The following is a 19,563-nucleotide window of genomic DNA, read 5'->3' on the forward strand; positions in this document are numbered from 1 at the left end:
GATAAACGCATTATGTGAACGTCAGAGGAAAGTCACCGTGAATGTTCTAATGCTACGGGCACTGGTGTAAAATTACAGTTATTACTTACTCCAAGATTTTTCCTAGTTGATCCACATCTGAACTTCCACGAAAAAGAGGCCTACAAGAATAAAGATACATATTAAACATACGAATTTTCTCAGGTTCATTTCAATCATAGTTGTCATCATTGTTTAACAAGAAACAAAATATTCTGTAAGGGTGGGGAAGTAAGGAATCGAGACATTTCTTGAATGTCACTTACGGCAAGAACCTCTCATGAATAACTGGTGGTGCCCGGTGGCCATGTTTCATAATCATGACAATCCTACTCACGGTCACTGGAACAGCAGTGCCACCATCACACACAGGCCTTGGCTGCAAAGTTCCACTTAACTCTATGATAGGTGGAGCAGGTCACTGTCCTACTCTCAAACCAGGGGTATGTGGTGTTCTTTCCAACTGATTTTGGTCAGATCCTCCTCAGAGCAGCCTTTCCTCACCACTAGGCAGGCAATCATAATACTTCCTCGTGAGTCTCTCTCCTTCCACTTGTCCCACATGCTGTGGTGAGCTACCTCTGGGTTGCTGATTGTACCACTTCCCTTTCTCCCAATATTATGGCAGATGAGCATTACAAGTTCAAAACCCTAACTCTGGACTTCAGAGGTGTTTGTGAACACACAGCCCCCATTGCCTACACTGAGCATTTCACTGGCTGTGCCTGGTCAGCAAGCCCAGAGAGAACAGAGAGCACCAGTTCAATCTGATGAGCTCGTAGAGTAGCTTTGTCACCATGCCAGCGGCGCCCCCCCCCCACCCCCCTATGAAGACGTATCCACAGAGGCATGGGTGAAACTACCTTTGAGCATCATGGAGGAATCTAAAGTACATACTATATTAGCCATGGCTCTTGGGAAGCACACCAGGCAGAACAATCTGAATGAATGTCATTCCTGGGCAAAGGCATTAGACCTTCTCTTTCCTGGGTGGACACGGAAACCCAAGCCTGAAGCTCAGCAGCAGCCCTGGCTCACACCCTCACTCTTTTAGTTTCCAGCTCCCTTTTGTTTTTGCCCCTTGACAATATTTCTAATATTTTTTGCTGGTTCCATTATGCATTTAAGCAAATGCTTGCTACATTTTTTTTTTTTTTTACTTCTGCCTAGATGTTTTAGCAGAGAACTTTCAAGTCATGTAGTCCCCCATGCTGCCAGGGCCGGAGGTGCTTGCCATCCAGGAATGAGAGCTGGCCCACCAGCATGGCCTCCTTTAATACAGAGAGCGGCAAGTGAAAGTCTGACTCATAACCACGCTTTTGTGAATACTTAGCAAAACCTGCTATGGGAATACAAGACGTGGAGGCAGCAATTCAGCGTACAGATCAGAACGACTTTTGCCACCTGAGGAAGATCTGGCATGTGACTCTGAGGTCTGATAACTTGGCTTTGTAGCACATGTGGGTTGGCTTGACTTATATAAAACCACTGAACTCTGGCTAAAATTAACCCCTAAAGAATGGATCTTTGCATGTAAACAACACAGTCACAAGACAATGGAAATGGGGCAGAGGCCAAACTGGAACCAGGATTCTCACCTGACCCAGTAGTTGGACACAAACGTGATCAAACTCCAAGAACCACCTACTGACTTCCTGGCTGAGAATTCTGAATATTTTGTATGAGCCAGTTTTATGAAAGAGGGTCAGGAACATGGAAAGGTATAATGGATTCAGAGGAAGGATGAAACCTTCCAACAGGATGAACTCTTGGGTGTGCTAGGGTGGAGTATGAAGAAGTGAGAGTAAGACTGCTCCAGGGGCTGTGTGTGACACATTCTGTTTTGAAATAGGGCTCTGAGGGAAAAAGTCTGGCTGCATCAGGTCTCTGAGCTGTGTGCACCACGTAATGAAGAAACAAGGGCTGTATTTTCATTGATATTATTTTGAATATTTCCTCCTTCCTCAGGTTAGCTGAGTTAAATATCCTTTAATTCATATAATTTATGGTATACTTCAGGTGGACAAATATGAACATAATCTTTGATTATATTCTTTTTTTTACATATTTTTATTGATTTCAGAGAGAAAGGGAGAGGGAGACACAGAAACATCAATGATGAGAGAGAATCACTGATTGGCTGCCTCCTGCACGTCCCCTATTGGGGATCGAGCCTGCAACCTGGGCATGTGCCCTTGACCAGAATCGAACCCGGGACCCTTTAGTCCGCAGGCCGATGCTCTATACTCTGAGCCAAACCGGCCAGGGCTGATTATATTCTTTGGGTAGTGGTGAGAACAGTTCTACTGCCTTGAATAATTTTATAATTGTGAGAATGATTCAGCTAAAGCACACACATGCATGAGTTGGTCTTGGCTGGTAATTACCATGACATAGAGCTGAGCTGGAAGGAAGTAGAGGGTTGAAGGAGCCAAGTTGGGGGGGGGGCATGGGGAGGCGAATAAAAGACAGTGAAAGACTGAGACTGAGAGAGAGAGATGGCCAGATAGAGAGACAAGCTGAGGAGGTCCAAAATAACTCTGAACTGTTTCTTCCCCCTGTCTAAAATGTGCCCCTGCTGGAAATCTTTCTAGAGGCCCTGCATGAAGACTGAAGACGGGAGAGGAATGTTCAATTACATACCACGAGACAGAGGCTCATAAAAGATAAAAAGCCATGCATTTTTTCCAAATCATTGCAGGGAAAGAATCCACTAAGCTATCCCATCTTGTCTGGTTTTAGACATAAACCTCCTCACAGGTGACACACTCACTAATTCTTTTTAACTAATTATATAAAGATAAAATTAGCAATAGAGATATTCTACCCAGAGTAGTAAATTTGAAGCCTATTTTTACTGTTTTAAAAAATATTTCTTCCTTATATACACACTTTCTTTTAGGGGGTGGGGGAGGGGTTCAATAATGAAATGGAAAGATTACACCTACCAAAAAACATTCCCAAATAAAGACTGTGCAATTGCTTTGACTGGAGAAACACATTAAAAATCCTTTTATTATACAGGACAAGACTTAAAAGTCAGGAACTTTTGTGCATTTTGCTATATCAAAAACTACAATTACTTACTATAAATGACTTTCCAGTAGTTTAACCAAATGCTTGGGTAATGGTACACAAACATTATCTGATAAAGACCTTTGTTGAATCTAAATGTCATGAATCTCACTTCTAATTTTATACCTCCATTTCTTTTCTGTTCACCTCACTATGGTCCTCCTTTTTCTATGGAAGATTTTCTCCACACTCACTCTTTGAGGCTGTTCCATTCTATCGCATTAACCCCCGCCCCGCCCCCCCCCCCCCCTTCTGTCTTTCATGGCCCCGAGCCTCTTTCTATTTGGAATTCTCACATAAACTACAGAGGAACCTACTGGAAGGTCTTTACCATCCTACCCTTTGAAAGCAATTTATTTGACAAAATAAACAATATTTGGGGGAAAATACCTGAAATTGAACATTGCTATAAGTTTTTATGAAAGAGAATTTTAGGTTATTTCCAAGCATTTTCCTCAAGTATTTTCCTTCACCATTATACGTGATACTAGTTAATGCTGATAAGATAAACTCTATGAAAGAAATACATTTTTCATTTATACATATAAGCATTTTTCCTAACTAAAAGGGGATTATTGTAAAATATAATAGCAAGATCGCATTCATTTCAAACTATAGCAAAGTCAATTCTCTTCTCAGATCACCTTAGGCACAGTCATGCCAAAACAAGTATGGTGATTGGGGGTTTTTAGCAAGGATTTCCCCCATGGCTTTTTTGAATTTGTGAGAGTTTATAAGCCTTAATGTTTTCCATGCCTTTAATATGCTGATTTTTTTAGGATATTTGTTGACTTGGGGAAGGGCATACACTTTGGTGATGGACATCCTGTGTGTGAACCCCTTCCAGCCAGTTCTCCCTGGAGGATGTTAGGAAAGTCTCGTAGCCTCTTTGAACATATCTGCTTCACCTGTAAAATGTCCAGTTTACAGTAGACCTACTAGCAAGTGGCAACCAAATACCCACACACTTTTTCACACTCATACATGGTAGGTATCTCCTTTGTTCCTGGCCACCGTTATACACAGATGATAACGTAAAGTTTTCATGTGGTGAACAAGAAAGGAAGGGGCCATTAGTCACCATATGGTGGGTGTCCAAGTCATATTCAAGACTTCCTCTGAGCTCACTATATATTCTCTGCACCTGTTACAAGTCCTACACCTTTATCACCAAGAAAAGAAAAAATGTCAAAATTTCCAAGAAGGATTAATTAATTTTGAATTGGCAGTCTAACTTTTTCTTCTGCATGTTATTTAGCTAAAAACTCTTTTATCAGTGAAGAGAATTTTCAAATTACAAAGGAACTAAGTTTCAGATGACATGGCTTTCTAAACAAACAACAAAAAGAACATATAACTATCCCTCACAATCTCAATAAACAGTGGAAAACAACATTCAGAAGCAGGGTATGTTTTCTAGCAGATGAGAAGTATATGCTGATGTGTCTGTTATAGAAAGGAAATGATTCATGCAGAATGGAAGATGACAGATTCCGTATAGTTATAATACTTTCATTGTACTGAGAAGAAGAGGAAGTCACAGATCACCCTATAGAACACCTCTGTAACTTGCACTTGACCTGCAGCTATGTTTTAGCTGTTATGTTTCTTGATTAGAAGAGGAATTTTCCATATTCATAAAATGACCTTTTGAAAAATATGACCTAGGGCAGTGGTCGCCAAACTCATTAGTCAACCGAGCCAAATATCAACAGTACAACGATTGAAATTTCTTTTGAGAGCCAAATTTTTTAAACTTAAACTATATAGGTAGGTACACTGTTATTAACTTAATTAGGGTACTCCTAAGCTGGCCTTTGCTAAAAACGTCCTCAATCTGAGGGGTCGACCTCAGCGAACGTACCCCCACTTCTCCTAACGCCACTTCTTCAAAATAGACTCGCCCAGGCAGAAAACCGACTTTTGCGCATGGGCCACTAAGTTTCAATCGCACTGTACGTGCGCGCCCGCACGTGGTATTTTGTGGAAGAGCCACACTCAAGGGGCCAAAGAGTCGCACGTGGCACGCGAGCCGCGGTTTGCTGACCACTGACCTAGGGAATGTCTACTCTTTTATACTTGCTCCCATGTTCAGTTCTAGAGCTGATATCTGTTAAAAATATTTATTACCTTCCAATACCACCTATTTAAGTAAACAGATTAAGCAAAAAATCAATTAATTGATTTATTTTGTAAACACTAACTCAGTGATCACTCATTAAGCACATAGGGCTGCTTTAGATGCTGGGAGAAAGCCACTCTCCAAAAATATGTATTAAATAACATGTGGCCTTAATATATACTATACAGATATTTAAATTATGTTATACATTTTAATACAAATATATTAAAATATAAATATCTATAAATAAATATACATCTATATAGTACATACTACCATAATAATCCTTGTCCCCATGGGAGATAATTAACTTAGTTTTAAACTTGTTCCTTTATTATAGTGTATAAAACAATACTTATGAAATCTGAGAATGAAAACCATGCAAAAAAGGTAATCATACCTGAGTATTGTCCACACAAAAACTGAGTATTGTCCATTCAAAAACATGAATGCACACAGCAGCACAATTTATAACAGCCAAGAAGTGGAAACAACCAAATGTCCACCAACTGATGAAGGGCTACACAGAATGTAACAGAGCTATACAAGGTGGTGCTTTTCACTCAGGCATAAAAAGGAATGATGCACTGATACAGGCTACAAATGGATGACCCTCAAGGATGTTGTGCTAAATAAAGGAAGCCAGTCACAAAAGAGCATGTATTTATGGTGTGATTCTGTTTGTATGTATAGAGGAGGTAAATCTATGGAGTCAGAAAATCAATTAGTGGTTGCCTAGGATGGGGCACCTTGGGGGGAAATGAGTAGTGACTGCTAATGGGCATGGAGTTTCTTTTTGGGTTGATGAAAATATTCTAAAATGGATTGTGGTGATGGTTGCACAACTCTGTGGATATACTAAAGTAAAAACCATGGGATTGTACAATTTGCATTGGTGAATTGTGTGGTATGTGAATTATATGTTAATAAAGCTGTTTAAAAAACGTAGTTAAGAAGCTATATTTCCAGGAAACATTAGAATCCAAAGGTCAGTAAAAACTGCTAAAAAAAAATGGCTTTAGGCCTAAATATATAAAAGGCTTAATTAGCCCTGACCGGTTTGGCTCAGTGGATGGAGCGTCGGCCTGCGGACTCAAGGGTCCCAGGTTCGATTCCGGTCAAGGGCATGTACCTTGGTTGCGGGCACATCCCCAGTGGGGAGTGTGCAGGAGGCAGCTGATCGATGTTTCTCTCTCATTGATGTTTCTGGCTCTCTATCCCTCTCCCTTCCTCTCTGTAAAAAATCAATAAAATATATTTAAAAAAATAAATGGCTTAATTAAGTACATGGTTAAAGTACATTATATTTATTTTACCATATATTCAATGAAGTATCTATTTGAAGACACGTGCTCTGAAAGTTCTGAATAACTGACTAATATGATCTGAATTTCCCAAACACCTGATGTATCAGATTAGGATGAAACAGTAAACAACAACAACAACAACAAAAATGTCTGTACAAAAAGGGCATTCTTATACAACTACTATTTTATGCTTTCCTCTGGAAGGTTAGATTATGTAGAATTTGTTTGTTTTCTGCATTTTTCTATTATTCTGTACTTAGCATATTATGAGTACTAATTACTTTGAAAATCAGAAAATCTGAACACGAGTTCTTGCCATATATTGCATGCATGCAGTCTGTTCACCTCTCCTCTTCCCTACTCCTATGCTAACCCACTTCTATTACTCGTTTACTTGTTGGTCTCTATAGACAAACTGGAAGCTCTCTGAGGACAAGGCCAACCCCTACTTGCTTCTGTAGCCAGAGCACAGGATTTACTGCCCACTCTGCCCATAACTGGCACTCATGTAATACATAAGAACGGTTACTGGTCCTCCTACCAAGAAAGCTTTCCTTCTCTCCTTCCCATCACCTTTATCCTTCCCATCTCAAAATTCGCCTGTTTGCTTAATTTCAGGGTAATTCAAGTGCAAGCACAGATACGTATATATGAATAGCTATACTCACACTTAGAACCCAACTGGATTTGATTTATATTGTTGTATCCATTTATGCTTTAACTGGTCTGTGGCACTTGACAAGATCTGCCTGCAAATAATGGGTATTTAAAACCAGGGCTGGCTGACAATTAGTCCCCTATATCTAAACTCTTGCCAAAACCATCAGAGAAGCAACAAGAGGTACAAAGGATGGGAGCTTTGCCCTTAGGTGCTGACTTCGCCCACATATGACAGGGATGGGCTCCTTGGAAGACAAAGAAAGACAAGTGTTGAGAAAAACTGTAGCAAAGGCAAAACAGAGTGAGGGATTAAAGAGGGTGTGGAGGGGAAAGAGGCACTTGAAGAAAACCAGTCCAGAAAGGAAGAGGGCTGTTGGGAAAGAGCGCGGGAGGAAAAATGTAAAAGCCCGAGTAACACAGGGAAGGACTGGGGCAAAAGAAGAATCTGAGATGAAGTTCTCTCACTGAGACAGAGACCAACAGGAAAAAAATACCTCTAAGAGGGGAGGGAGGGGCCGCTCACAGTGAAGACCAGATGAACATGTTAGAGAGTGTGCTGCCCTATCTGTCCAGTGCAGGGGATGCTGAGTCTGGTAATTTCCTTCAAAATAAATAGCTGAATTAACTTGTCCTTGGTACCAGATGTGAATAATTTATTTCTCCTCAGAGGGCTCATATTTACTGGATTATGAGTAACTTCCGAGAGACAGAGAGAAAGAGACAGACAGAGAGACACATGTCACCATTTTTCAATCCGAGACTGAGAATTAAAATTAAACCAGAACTCATCAAACCACTTGACATTTCTGAAACATTACGAAACTTACAAATTAATATATTCACTGACTTAAGTCAACTTTATCTATGACTAAAGAAGCCTAATTGATCATTAAATTAAGATAAAAAACATTTTTTATCACTTCCACAATTACTGAGTACCATTTGCCAGAAATAATCACTTCTCTTAAATACTTAAAGGATTGTCTTTTCTTCCAGTGCCATCTCTTCCTGTCTTTGTCAGCATGAGCTGCCCTAACAAAATACCATAGGCTAAAACAACAGAGATCTATGTCCCACAGCTCTGGAGGCTGGGAAGTCCTACGTAAAGGTGTCTGGTGAGGACTCTCTTTCTGGCTTGCAGACGACCACCTGCTTGCTGTGTACTCACATGGCTAAAAGAGAAAGCTCCCTGGTGGCTCTTATAAGGGCCTTAATCCCATCTTGTGGGACCCATCCTCTTGACCTTATTTAACCCCATCTCCAAATACTATCAAATTGGGGTAAGGGCTTCAACATCTGAAATTTTGGGAGGTACACAAACATTCAGTCCACAACACTTCCTTCCTCATGTTACTAAAACAGTACCTTTCATAACCTTTAAAATTAGAAAGCTGGGCTGGCATATTCTTGCCCAATAGGAGCAATAAACATGATTTGTCTCATTCTGCCTCTGGGACCCAAGCATTTGTTGTATATACTTTCTGGTAAGTTTTCTTGCCAAATTACATGTTCATTACTCCCCAGCGCCTCCCTTATCTCTTGCTCTCCAATCATACTGCTCAGGGGAGTTCTTAAGGCAGGAAATAAATTATGTATTAAGCACTTTCTAAAGACTGGGTTCCTAAATATATTATTGCATTTTCATTCTCATTCTCACCCCAAAGTCAGCCCACTAGCAAGCACTAAGTATTAACTCTCCATTTGAAAGAAAGTTCTAAAACCAGGAAAAGAAATCTGAGTCAAACCTAAGAAGCAATCTTGCAAGGGTGAAGCATTTATGTTAGTATTACTAATTACTAGGAAACTAGAGGCAAGTCCAGGGTCTGTGACCCCCATGGAATCACCCATCTCACTACGGGCAATAAGCCTGCTTAATAGACATCTCAGGCTTAATACCCTGGGGAATGCTGTCTTCTGTCTCTACATATAACCACCGAGTTCGGATGACGGTCCTTCTCCCTTATGGAAATTCCAGTTGTAAAGCTCACTGCATTTTAAGTTGGGCTTGGTATTGAAAAACTTTAATGACAACATGCTGGAAGATCATTTGGGGCAAGGGTGATGGTGTGTGAAGACAGAATAGATTATCAGAGATTACCAGGGACACCTGGCAAAATCATTGCTGTAGATTAATTAGTCAGGCTTTAAGTAGTCACCTTCACTCTACAGAAGAAATGTGAACTAAAGACATCACTCAACCAAACTGGAACCTCACCATACTCCATAACTGTCTCACAACTCCTAGCCTTTCTTCATAGTGTGCCTTCCAGGGATAGAAAGAAGAGCTGTAACAAGGAGTGGTCCGTAAGTGAGAATCTCAGAACTCATGCTCCTCAAGATCTGGTCATTTGCGGGTACAGCACCCAGGAATAAGGTCACCAACTAGTCCAGATGGTTCCAGTTTTAACCCTGAAAACCCTATATCCTAGGAAGCCTCTCTGTCCCAGGCAAACTAGGATGGCTACTCAACCTATCCACAATATCCAGGACGAGAGGTTATCGAAAATAAAATTTAAGAAAAGAACAGTCTTTTAAAAGTATCCTTGTCATTTCAAATGGCTGTTTTGAAAAAAATCAGACTAGCATCTCTCAAAACAGTAAGAACAAAAGGTGGTCCAACAGACAGGTGTCATTCTCTTTTTTCCTAATAACTCACTGCTACTCTGTAATAAGGGTACATACCGTCATTCAAGATATTATTCCTCTCGTTCAGCAAAAGGCCTGGTAAAACTATATACATCTTGCTCAGGGAAAGAGCACTGCCTATGACAGTCCTCCTGGTTAAAGTAACGGTCTGAAGGAAGTACATGATCAAAAGAGGTGGCCATCAACAGAGATTGGGGTAAAGCTACCTACTTATCTGGAATGACAAGAATTTATTTTGTCCAATCTGATTGACTGGTAGCAGGTAATAAGCTGTGAGCTGGGATGAGAATGACTCTGAACTGCTCTCTAGGTATAGCAGGAAAGTGCTGAGATTAATCAGCAACATATGCCACAGTAAACAAACCAGCTATGTGAATCAAGGTGAATTGACTCAAGTTTTCTCTCTTTGACAGACTGACATCAAAAGCAATACATAAAGAAGTTAGAAAATGTAAAACCTACTTCATGGCGACATACTCCTAAGAGCTAATATTACATAACATCAATTATTTTCTGTTTTCCAAAAAAAGAGGATAAGATGGTATCTCTAAAGATCTCTTTCAAACAAACTAAGGAAGGCACTATACCCCAGAGCAGGATCTGAATTCTGATTGTACAGTGGGGCCTTGACTTACGAGTTTAATTCGTTCCGAGACCGAGCTCGTTAACTCAAATTACTCTGTCAACTCAATGCAAAAAATCGGCCGATAGACAGCTGGTATCTCAAAAAACTCGTTAGTCGGGACACTCGTAAGTCAAGGCCCCACTGTATATGGTAGTCAGTCCTCGGTTGAACAAGAGCAAAGAAACAAGAAAGGGGTTAGCAGTCATAACAAAGCTGAGACTGAATGTGACTCAAACCTCTATAAAGAAAAGAATCAAGGACATGTAGGGTGGGGTAAAAGTAGGCTTAAAGTTGTGAGTACGTGAAATAGAGTTTATTCTTGTATTATTATTAATTCTTGTATTATTTTTGTATTATTTTCTATATAAACAACTGTAAACCTACTTTTGTCCCACCCTGTATTTTAAAGAATTATTTGTACCCACACATTTCCACCTACCCTCTTAGAGTTTTTATCTTATGACGAGAAGCAGTAGTAAGCTTTTCCTTTCCCCACCTTTCTAAATTGTAAAGGCACCTGGTATCCTGTATGAATATAATGTTCCTATCTAGCACATTTTGGGTGAAATCCAATAATGTGTGATAACTCAACAATTTAGCACAGGAAGCAAAGCCCACAACATTCCTTAGAAATTTCACAGACTATCTAGACAGAACAGATCCATTTGAATGGGATTTTTTTTTTCTGTGATATTTGAAGAATGCAGTTTTCATGGCGGACACATTGGATTTGTGACAGATGCAAATCTAGATACGAAAACACACACACAATTAAATGATTCAGACTCCTGCAGTTTGCTTCCACAGACCTTATTTCTGCCCGGGTCAAACAAAGGAAAGTTGGTGTTTGACAACTGTGGGTGACTCATCAGAGGAAGTTCTTACCATATGGATGTTTGTTGAAATAAAGCTGGTTAACAAAGCCAGCCTTTTTTCTCTCTGTGGGCCAATGAGGGTTTCGTTTTAGGAAATGGAAGTGTCAATGTGGACAAACTGTCCTGAAGTATTTATAGCATAATGTGTACTTTCCTAAAACCGCCTTTGAACAAAGAATATGTGAATGGAAAATGAGATCTGAATTTAGTTCACTCTCGTGTCATCCGAACTGTGTTCTCTTCCTAAAACCCCTTCAGCACAGTGACATATACATAATATGACAGGGAAGGGGTAACACTATACTGGGTGGTGCCAGTGGTTTCCCAATTAATTTTAAGAGCTCTTTATTCATTAAGGACATTACCTCTTTTTCAAGTTCATTGCAAACATTTTTCTCCAGGAGTACCACATGCTTTTAAACTTTGCAGCATTTTTATTTTTTGATGAACAAAAGTTTTCAATATAGTCAAATATATTAATATTTTTCTTTGTGACTTTTTCATGCTTTGAGAGTCTATCTCCATTCTTGGGTCATCAATATTTCCCAGTTTCTTTATCCTTTTATGGTTTCATTTTTAGTATTTATTTGCTCTGTGGTGAGAAATAGAGAGAATCTAACCAGATTACCATTTCCCCCCTCCAATAAGTTGACCAGTTACCCTATCTCATTTGTGGAACAAGCCATTCTGTCCTCCAGGATTTGTGATTTATGATAAATTACATCACTTCCTAAACTGGGGACTTTTTTCTGGCTCTCTATTCTGTTTCATTAATGTCTGTCATTTCTTCTGCTGGAACCAATTTGTTTTTATTATTGTAGCTGCATAATGCATTTTAGTGCTTGGTGGCGGGAGTTTCCCTTTATAACTTCTTTTTCAAACAAAAAATTCTTGGCTATTTTCACCAATGTAACTCTTCCCAAATGCATTTTAGAAAATCCCACTGGAATTCTGATTGGAGTTGCATGACCTATAAATTAATTTGCAAAGACCTTGTCTCAATATTCAATTTCCTCTAATATCTTTCTAGTATTCAAATATTCTCTACATCTCTGTAAGTCTTTTATATCTCTCAATCAAGTGGTATAGTTTTCCTAATAGTATAGATCCCACGCATTTGTTTATATTACTCTGCATTTGGTTTTTTCTGGGAATGAGATGGAGCTGCTACCAGCTGCAGAAACTGTCACTCTTGTCTGAGGTCATACTCCAGACTGTTCTCTTAAAACATGGGTTATGCTAGATTTGAAAAGTAGAAGCAGAAGAAAAACAAGGGACACGTGGGGGATGGTTTATATTCATAGTGTGAACGCTGTGAACCTCCTAGAAAAGCTTTAAAGGTTAAATAAAAAACATGTACCCAAAAGCACCGGGGGTTAGTGAAAAAGAGAAATAATGTGCTAATAAGCACTTAGAGCGATGACTCATTGCATTGGATCATCCTTGGGAAACTACCTACTAAGCAGAATTTAGCAGCTCAGGCGTTATTTTTGGTATACAATTTATTGCTACTTCCTCTTGGGAAAAAAATGATTAAACTCCGGCTTCCTAAAAAACATGAAAATGGTCATCCGGGCAGACCAGCCTGTCAGGTAATGACACTATTTCTAGAACTGGGGAGGGTTGTTTTCCCTGTAAAAAGACTCCTTTAAAACAAGGCAGAAGCACTTAGCCACGTGGAATGGAAAGAGGGATAAACCAGGAGACAGAAGATCCAGCTCCTAATGTGGGCTCTGTAACTGATTAACAAATTACTGGGTGCAGGCAAGCAGGCCACGAAACCTCTGCTCGTCTGTTAAAGAACAGATATCACACTCCTGACCCACTCTATAAACCACCCACGTCACGTAACCTCTGCTCGTCTGTTAAAGATCAGATACCACAGCTGCTGTCCCACAGACATGCTACAAAAATAATAAACCATATGGATGAAGCAGAATTACTGAGAAGCAAAATTAGCTGCTCGGTAGCGGTAATGCCATCAACCAGTAGCAAATATAATGAACTCTCACTCATTCTAAAATTATTCATTTTCATTAATACTGTATTACCTTCTATCCTTCCCCACCTCCCTTGATTTCCTTTCCCTGGTTCCTTATAGCTAGCTATGCAAAAAATTAAAAAAAAATCCAATGCTGTTGTTTTGGCCCTATGACTGGACCAAATCTCTGAATTTAATTTATCCATGATATTCTGCTGTGCTATCTTCAAAGATTGCTGGCTCAAAAAACTTTACAAGTGATGTATGTAGTCAGGCCCTGGCTGGGTAGCTCGGTTGGTTGGGTATCGTCCTGATACGCCACGGTTGCAGGTTTGATCTCTGCTCAGGGCACATGTAAGCAACAACCAATGAATGCATAAATAAGTGGAACAAAAAATCAATGTCTCTCTCTCCTCCCTTCCTTCCCTCTCTCTAAAAAAAAAATGGCGTAGTCAGGAAAATGACACATACAGGTTAGGGCAAAATTAGGTTCACAGTTGTTTGTCTGGAAAAATAATACAATAATTAATAAATAATAAGAATAAACTCTGTTTCATGTACTCACAACTGTAATCCTACTTGTGCCCTACCCTGTATGGGGGAAAATGCGTTTCCTTATTCAGTACCTATAGTAGTAAAGCCAATAAGGGCACCTCTCCTCCTTTAAATGAGCTTGACTGTGGCCTTTTCTTATATTGATGCGGAAACTGAGGTCATGGGAGGTTAAGTGACTTTCTCAAGGCTCGATGTGTATTCTGTTCTTTCCTTCCTTCTTTCAGAGAATATCTATTGTGTCAGATGCTGTTCTGGAGGCCAAAAATATTGTAGTAAATGAAATGTACTTCTGAATGCATCAAGAAATTGTTGTTAGAATGTGTTTTTGCCTGATTCAGTGGTGAGTTTGAACACTTTTATTCCTATGCTTATTTACTGTTGGTAATACTTCTGTGAATTTCTACTTCTCAATTTCCAACACAGCCAGATAACTATGCTTAATGCAATGGGATAAGAACTAAAGGTAAGAGATATTTTTCTATTGTTACAAACAACCCTGAAACATAGACATAACTCTCCTCATTTTATAAATGAGGAAGCTGGGGCTTAGGAGAGTTGTGTAACTTAAACAGACACAGTCATGTATGTGGTAAGTGTAGGAGCTGGAATCAATATTGTTAATTATGATTTCTTATTGATACTATTTTATCATATATCTAAATGCAAGCCACCATAATAAGTTTAAATGCAATCTATTATATATTTAAGTGCAAATAACCACAGCACATTAAAAAATACGTTACAAAATAAATATTAAGGTCAACCTTTGGCCTCAGTACAAAATACTTAATTTATTTACAAAACAAATCAATTCATAAGAATGAGGTCATATGCAAGTATCACATGATCTCACTCATATGTGGAATCTAAGTAACAAAATAAACTGATGAACGGAGTGGATCCAGACACATGGAATCATGGAACAGAGTATGGAATCTTGGAGGGAAGGTGGGTGGAAGGTAATCAGCCAAGGTCCTTGTATGCATATATGCATGGTCCACGGACACAGACAATGGGGCAGTGAGGGCCTGAAGTGGGGGGTGGGGGCAGGGTGGAGGGGGTTATGGGGGAATAAAGGGGACATATGTAATACTTTCAACAATAAAGAATTATTAAAAAATAAAAATAAACTAAAAAAAACAAGAATGATGCCCTAGCCGGTTTGGCTCACTGGATAGAGCATCGGCCTGGGGATTAAAGAGTCCCAGGTTCGATTCTGGTCAGGGGCATGTACCTTGGTTGCAAGCACATCTCCAGTAGGGGGTGTGCAGGAGGCAGCCGATCGATGCTTCTCTCTCATCGATGTTTCTAGCTCTCTATCTCTCTCCCTTCCTCTCTGTGAAAAATCAATAAAATATATTTTTTAAAAAACAAAAAATAACAACAAGAATGAGGTCATATGAGTCTATTATGATCTGTTTGGATTACACATGCTCTAGAGCGGAACAACTCTATCTACCATGCATTTGGTTTCATAGTTGTTAGAGAAGGGCATCAAGGGCAAAAATGTCAGTCATACTAGCAAAACATTTGGTGAAAAAAAAAGTGCAGCAATAATTACATTTGGTAAAACATATATTAAAAAGATTGGAAATATAAATATATTAAATGTATTTTTATATAATACAAAATATTGATATTATATAAAAATATTTATCAAAAAGACTAGAAAAAAAGGATATAAAGAAAATGGTAAGATATGTGTTATCTATCTGCAGGTTATAGGTAATTTTCACCCCCCCCCCCTTTCTGCTTCTCTGAAGTTTTCCAAATCAAACTTTCTAAAAGTTTGCTATCATATCACTTTTAATATGAAAAATGCAATAAAACTTGTTAAATGAAAACAACAATCCAGATATATGCTGCCATCTCTAGAAATTTATGGTCTTAGAAAGAAGATGAATATAGAGACATTAAAAAAGTTTTTTGGGGTATTTCTTCTATACTTAAGACTATGTGGCTGCAGGGGGCTGTCAGGTTACATGAGGCTTCACACACTTAACTAAATTGAAGATTTAAATGGAAGCTGAACATTTTACTCAAAAACTACTTCTGGATACAGAAAATACTCTGGGCATATTTTAGATATTAAGCAAATAAATGTTTACTTTCTAATATAAAGGTTAATTACTTCCTGACCATCTATACCTCATGATGATCACTGGCAGGCTTGGCATTGTAACCAAGGGACACATTTTCTTGAAAATGGAACACAGATCCTTTTAACCTGGCACCTGAAAGGAGGAAAGCCTTGATACCAGGGAAGAGTCTGCAGGCTGAGCCTGGAGCAGCTGAGTAACTCGGCCACACCAATCCCACGGCCCATCACAGAACAACGTTTCACTGTCTCATGTTTAACTGGTCCACTCACTTGAGGCTGAACTTTCCTGGTACCTTTCCCCACTTGTGTGGGAGTTCTGCCAAAGCCCAGATAAAAGGACGCTTCAGAGCAACTGTGGGGTTTGCCTCACTGAGTCCTGCTTTGTAAGGCTTGGGCTCTAACGGAGGCAGGACAACACACCCTGTGTGGACCCTCCTGGCTGGGCACGGACCCCAGTCCTGCTCTGCCATCGATCAGTTGTGACCCGAGAGGGCTTTGCTAATAACTCTGAGCCTCAGTTTCTTTAGTCTATTCCTTGCATGCCCCAAGGAGCATGACTTACGTACTAAGTTATACTAAAATTGTCCACAAATTAAATAGGTTTCCTCTTCCAGTGCTTGAAAATGTCTTATGACCCCTAGACTTAACCAGCTATTGGAAACCAATGATACACAGAAAATGACTAACGTTTGCTTTTTAGGCAGACTACTGTATTTCGTCCAATCTAGGATGCTACCACAATCGATTGCAATTTACATCCTGATTCTAGAACTAACCAGCTATGAAGTAAGGTACATCTCAGAAACACTGAAATATGGTAGGACAGCTGGTTGAAAACAGCCACTTTCTGTTGAGAGGTAGTAAAATGCTTCAGGTGTACTGTGCTCAGACTCTCCTGGATGTTACTCTTGAGCTTATGTCTTTTGTTCCTTTATAGATACATTCAAATTTTCAGTTCACTGAATACAGATTTACGTAAAGATTTTTTTTCTTTCAAAAGTATCAAACACACACCTCGGGGCTTTGCTGAACACACGTGGAGAGCGGCCAGTCTCAAGTTCTTGAAATAAAAACAGCAAATTGGAGGCCTTGAGAGCTAAGCACTTCTCAGTTACAACTTGTATTTCTTGGTAAGTGATGAATGGTGGCAACATTATTGAACATTTGTTCTGTAAGGAGGATTATGGGGTAAACTCTTTCGACATAATTTGGTGACCAGTCCCCCAGCCTCCTGTGTGTAGTAATGATCTGAGAAGCTGACAATAAATAGCTTCAGTTCAACTCTAGTCACTCTCTTCCCTCAAGAACAGCTTTCTTGCTCAGCAGTATTACTGGAGAGCTGGGGTTTGGTACTTAAAGCCTTCCTGTTCTCACTGGAAAATTGGAGTCAATGCCCGAGGCACCACCACGCTAGCCTCAGCCCTCACGATGGCATCAGACTGCAGGCTGAAACCGCCGTGAACAATTTCCTTTGTCCCCCCTTCTTTTCTTTAATTTTTTTGTTGTTGTTGTCTGGTTGTTATGGGTAGTGACAGTTTCTGGTTTCTTTCGTTTATCAACGGTTTCCTTTACCACAGCCTCTATTCCTCCCGCTGGAAGCCTGGCACGACTGGAAGCTGGAAGAGAAACCACAACCGAATAGCCTGGCACTTACTTTAACAGTCATTTCCAACCACAGATTAATACTATTACTGGATTTGACTAACGGCCCTCAATCAGCCCAACTGTCATCACTCGAGAACATGCGAGCCAGTGAAAGCCAAAGGGGAAAATATAAGCACATTCAAATCATGGTACACTTTTCTGATTTCTCATCTTTTGAATCCAAAGGTACCTCTCTGATTATTATTCTCTTCTTGGTTTTCCTTAATAATCTGTATAAGGTATTGAGCAGGAGATAACATTCCCCTGCTTCAGCTAGCCGGAGGCTTAAATCAGCTGGTAAGGGTTGCCCGGGCACCAGCCAGCATAAGAGGGCAAACTGCTCGGCCGCCCACGGGGCATGTATGTATCCTGCACCTTGCCCTGTGCCCCTTTGGAAACGGCATTGGATGCTGGTGTTGAAGAATGTTAAGAACCCAGCACCGAAGTCCAAATGAAGGAGGCCCTCTTGGAGGTTGTGTTGATTACAGAGGTGCTCCAGGCCAGCCTATCTCAAATGGGAACCAGGTTTTCCTCTCCATCATTCCCTTGACATAGCAGACTCCAGGCCTAGGGCAGGTGACAGGGTTTTCCAACAGATACTAAGAGTATGTATGGTATATGATATGATATATGACGGGCTCAACTACAATCAGGTTCTATTCCAACTTGGAGCTTTCTGCACTGGCAAATACTCCATTACATGACCACCAGGGGGGCAGATGCTCAATGCAGGAGCTGCCCCCAGCCTGCAGGCCCCAGGCCAGCCAAGGCAGGTGCCAGCGGGGGCCCCCCCTGATCACCCCCACCAGTCACCCCACAGATCAGCCCTGATTGCCAGCCAGGCTTAGGGACCCTACCTGTGCACAAATTTCATGCACCGGGCCTCGTGTGTGTGTGTGTGTGTGTGTGTGTGTGTGTGTATATATATATAAAAATATCTTCTTACTTGCTCTAGGCTTGTCTTATACTCGTTACTCATATATATTTAAAAATGTCCTACAATTACCGTGGATTACTTTTAAGTGAAAGAACATTAATACTGCCAGAACCGGTTTGGCTCAGTGGATAGAGCGTTGGCCTGTGGACTCAAGGGTCCCGGGTTCGATTCCGGTCAAGGGCATGTACCTTGGTTGCGGGCACATCCCCAGTGGGGGGCGTGCAGGAGGCAGCTGATCAATGTTTCTCTCTCATTGATGTTTCTGGCTCTCTATCCCTCTCCTTTCCTCTCTGTAAAAAAAAAATCAATAAAATATATATATATATATAAAAAGAACATTAATACCTACTGCTTTTAAGTACATCTTATATAAAGTGTAAGATTTATTTAAAAAATTCCAGCCATGCCCACCCTGCATGGCTCAGAAATATTAAAACAAATGGAGCTGCCCTTTGAGTTCCAACTGAGATGGGAGAGGGGAGCATCTGCCTTACAAACCTGTATGAAAGGCAGTTATGTCCAGTAAGAACATTAAATGCATAAGTCATTGCTCTCTCCTTGATTGAAACCAGTGAGCCAGCCACACAACCTCAGATATGAAAGGGAACAGTTGAAGTACATTCTGTTCAATTACTGTCTCATAGCCAAATGTCTCCTATTCCCCCCCGCCCCCCTCAGAAAACTGCATAGACGAATGGTGAGACAAAATCATTTTCATCTGTGATTGAGTTTCTTCCTGCTGACTGTTTGGAGTTTCCCTATGAGCTGGTATGAGACACTTCTTCCTGTGGCTCAGAACAAGACTGTGAGAGTCAACACTGGGGACTGTATGCCCGATTCTGTAAGGTACTAAGGAAAGCAAAACAGAAGCCTGTAATTCGCCCCTGTCAAAGCGTTAGTAGTCCCCTCACCCCATCGTGCCTGCCTGGTTTCTCTAATCTTATTAGATGACTTGACTGAAACTGACTGTGTGCTCAGCCTCTGACTAGACTCTAGGATCAGTCCTAGCCTTTGTGG

The 19,563-nt window shown here is 40.3% G+C and overlaps 1 protein-coding gene across 4 annotated transcripts in view; it reads right to left on the bottom strand.

Moving 5' to 3' along the window:
• The window catches only part of CDK6 (cyclin dependent kinase 6), a 212,262-nt gene that overhangs the window by 20,521 nt on the left and 172,178 nt on the right, over window positions 1–19,563 (bottom strand). For all 4 annotated transcript variants that reach the window (XM_014452397.2, XM_006084953.3, XM_006084952.3 and 1 more), the window contains exon 6: window positions 90–140. In XM_014452397.2, coding sequence (XP_014307883.1) covers window positions 90–140 — 51 coding nt within the window. The remainder of the gene's footprint in view (window positions 1–89; window positions 141–19,563) is intronic.

This window comes from Myotis lucifugus, unplaced genomic scaffold, assembly GCF_000147115.1.
Source record: "Myotis lucifugus unplaced genomic scaffold, Myoluc2.0 scaffold_15, whole genome shotgun sequence".
NCBI classification, from domain to species: domain Eukaryota; kingdom Metazoa; phylum Chordata; class Mammalia; order Chiroptera; family Vespertilionidae; genus Myotis; species Myotis lucifugus.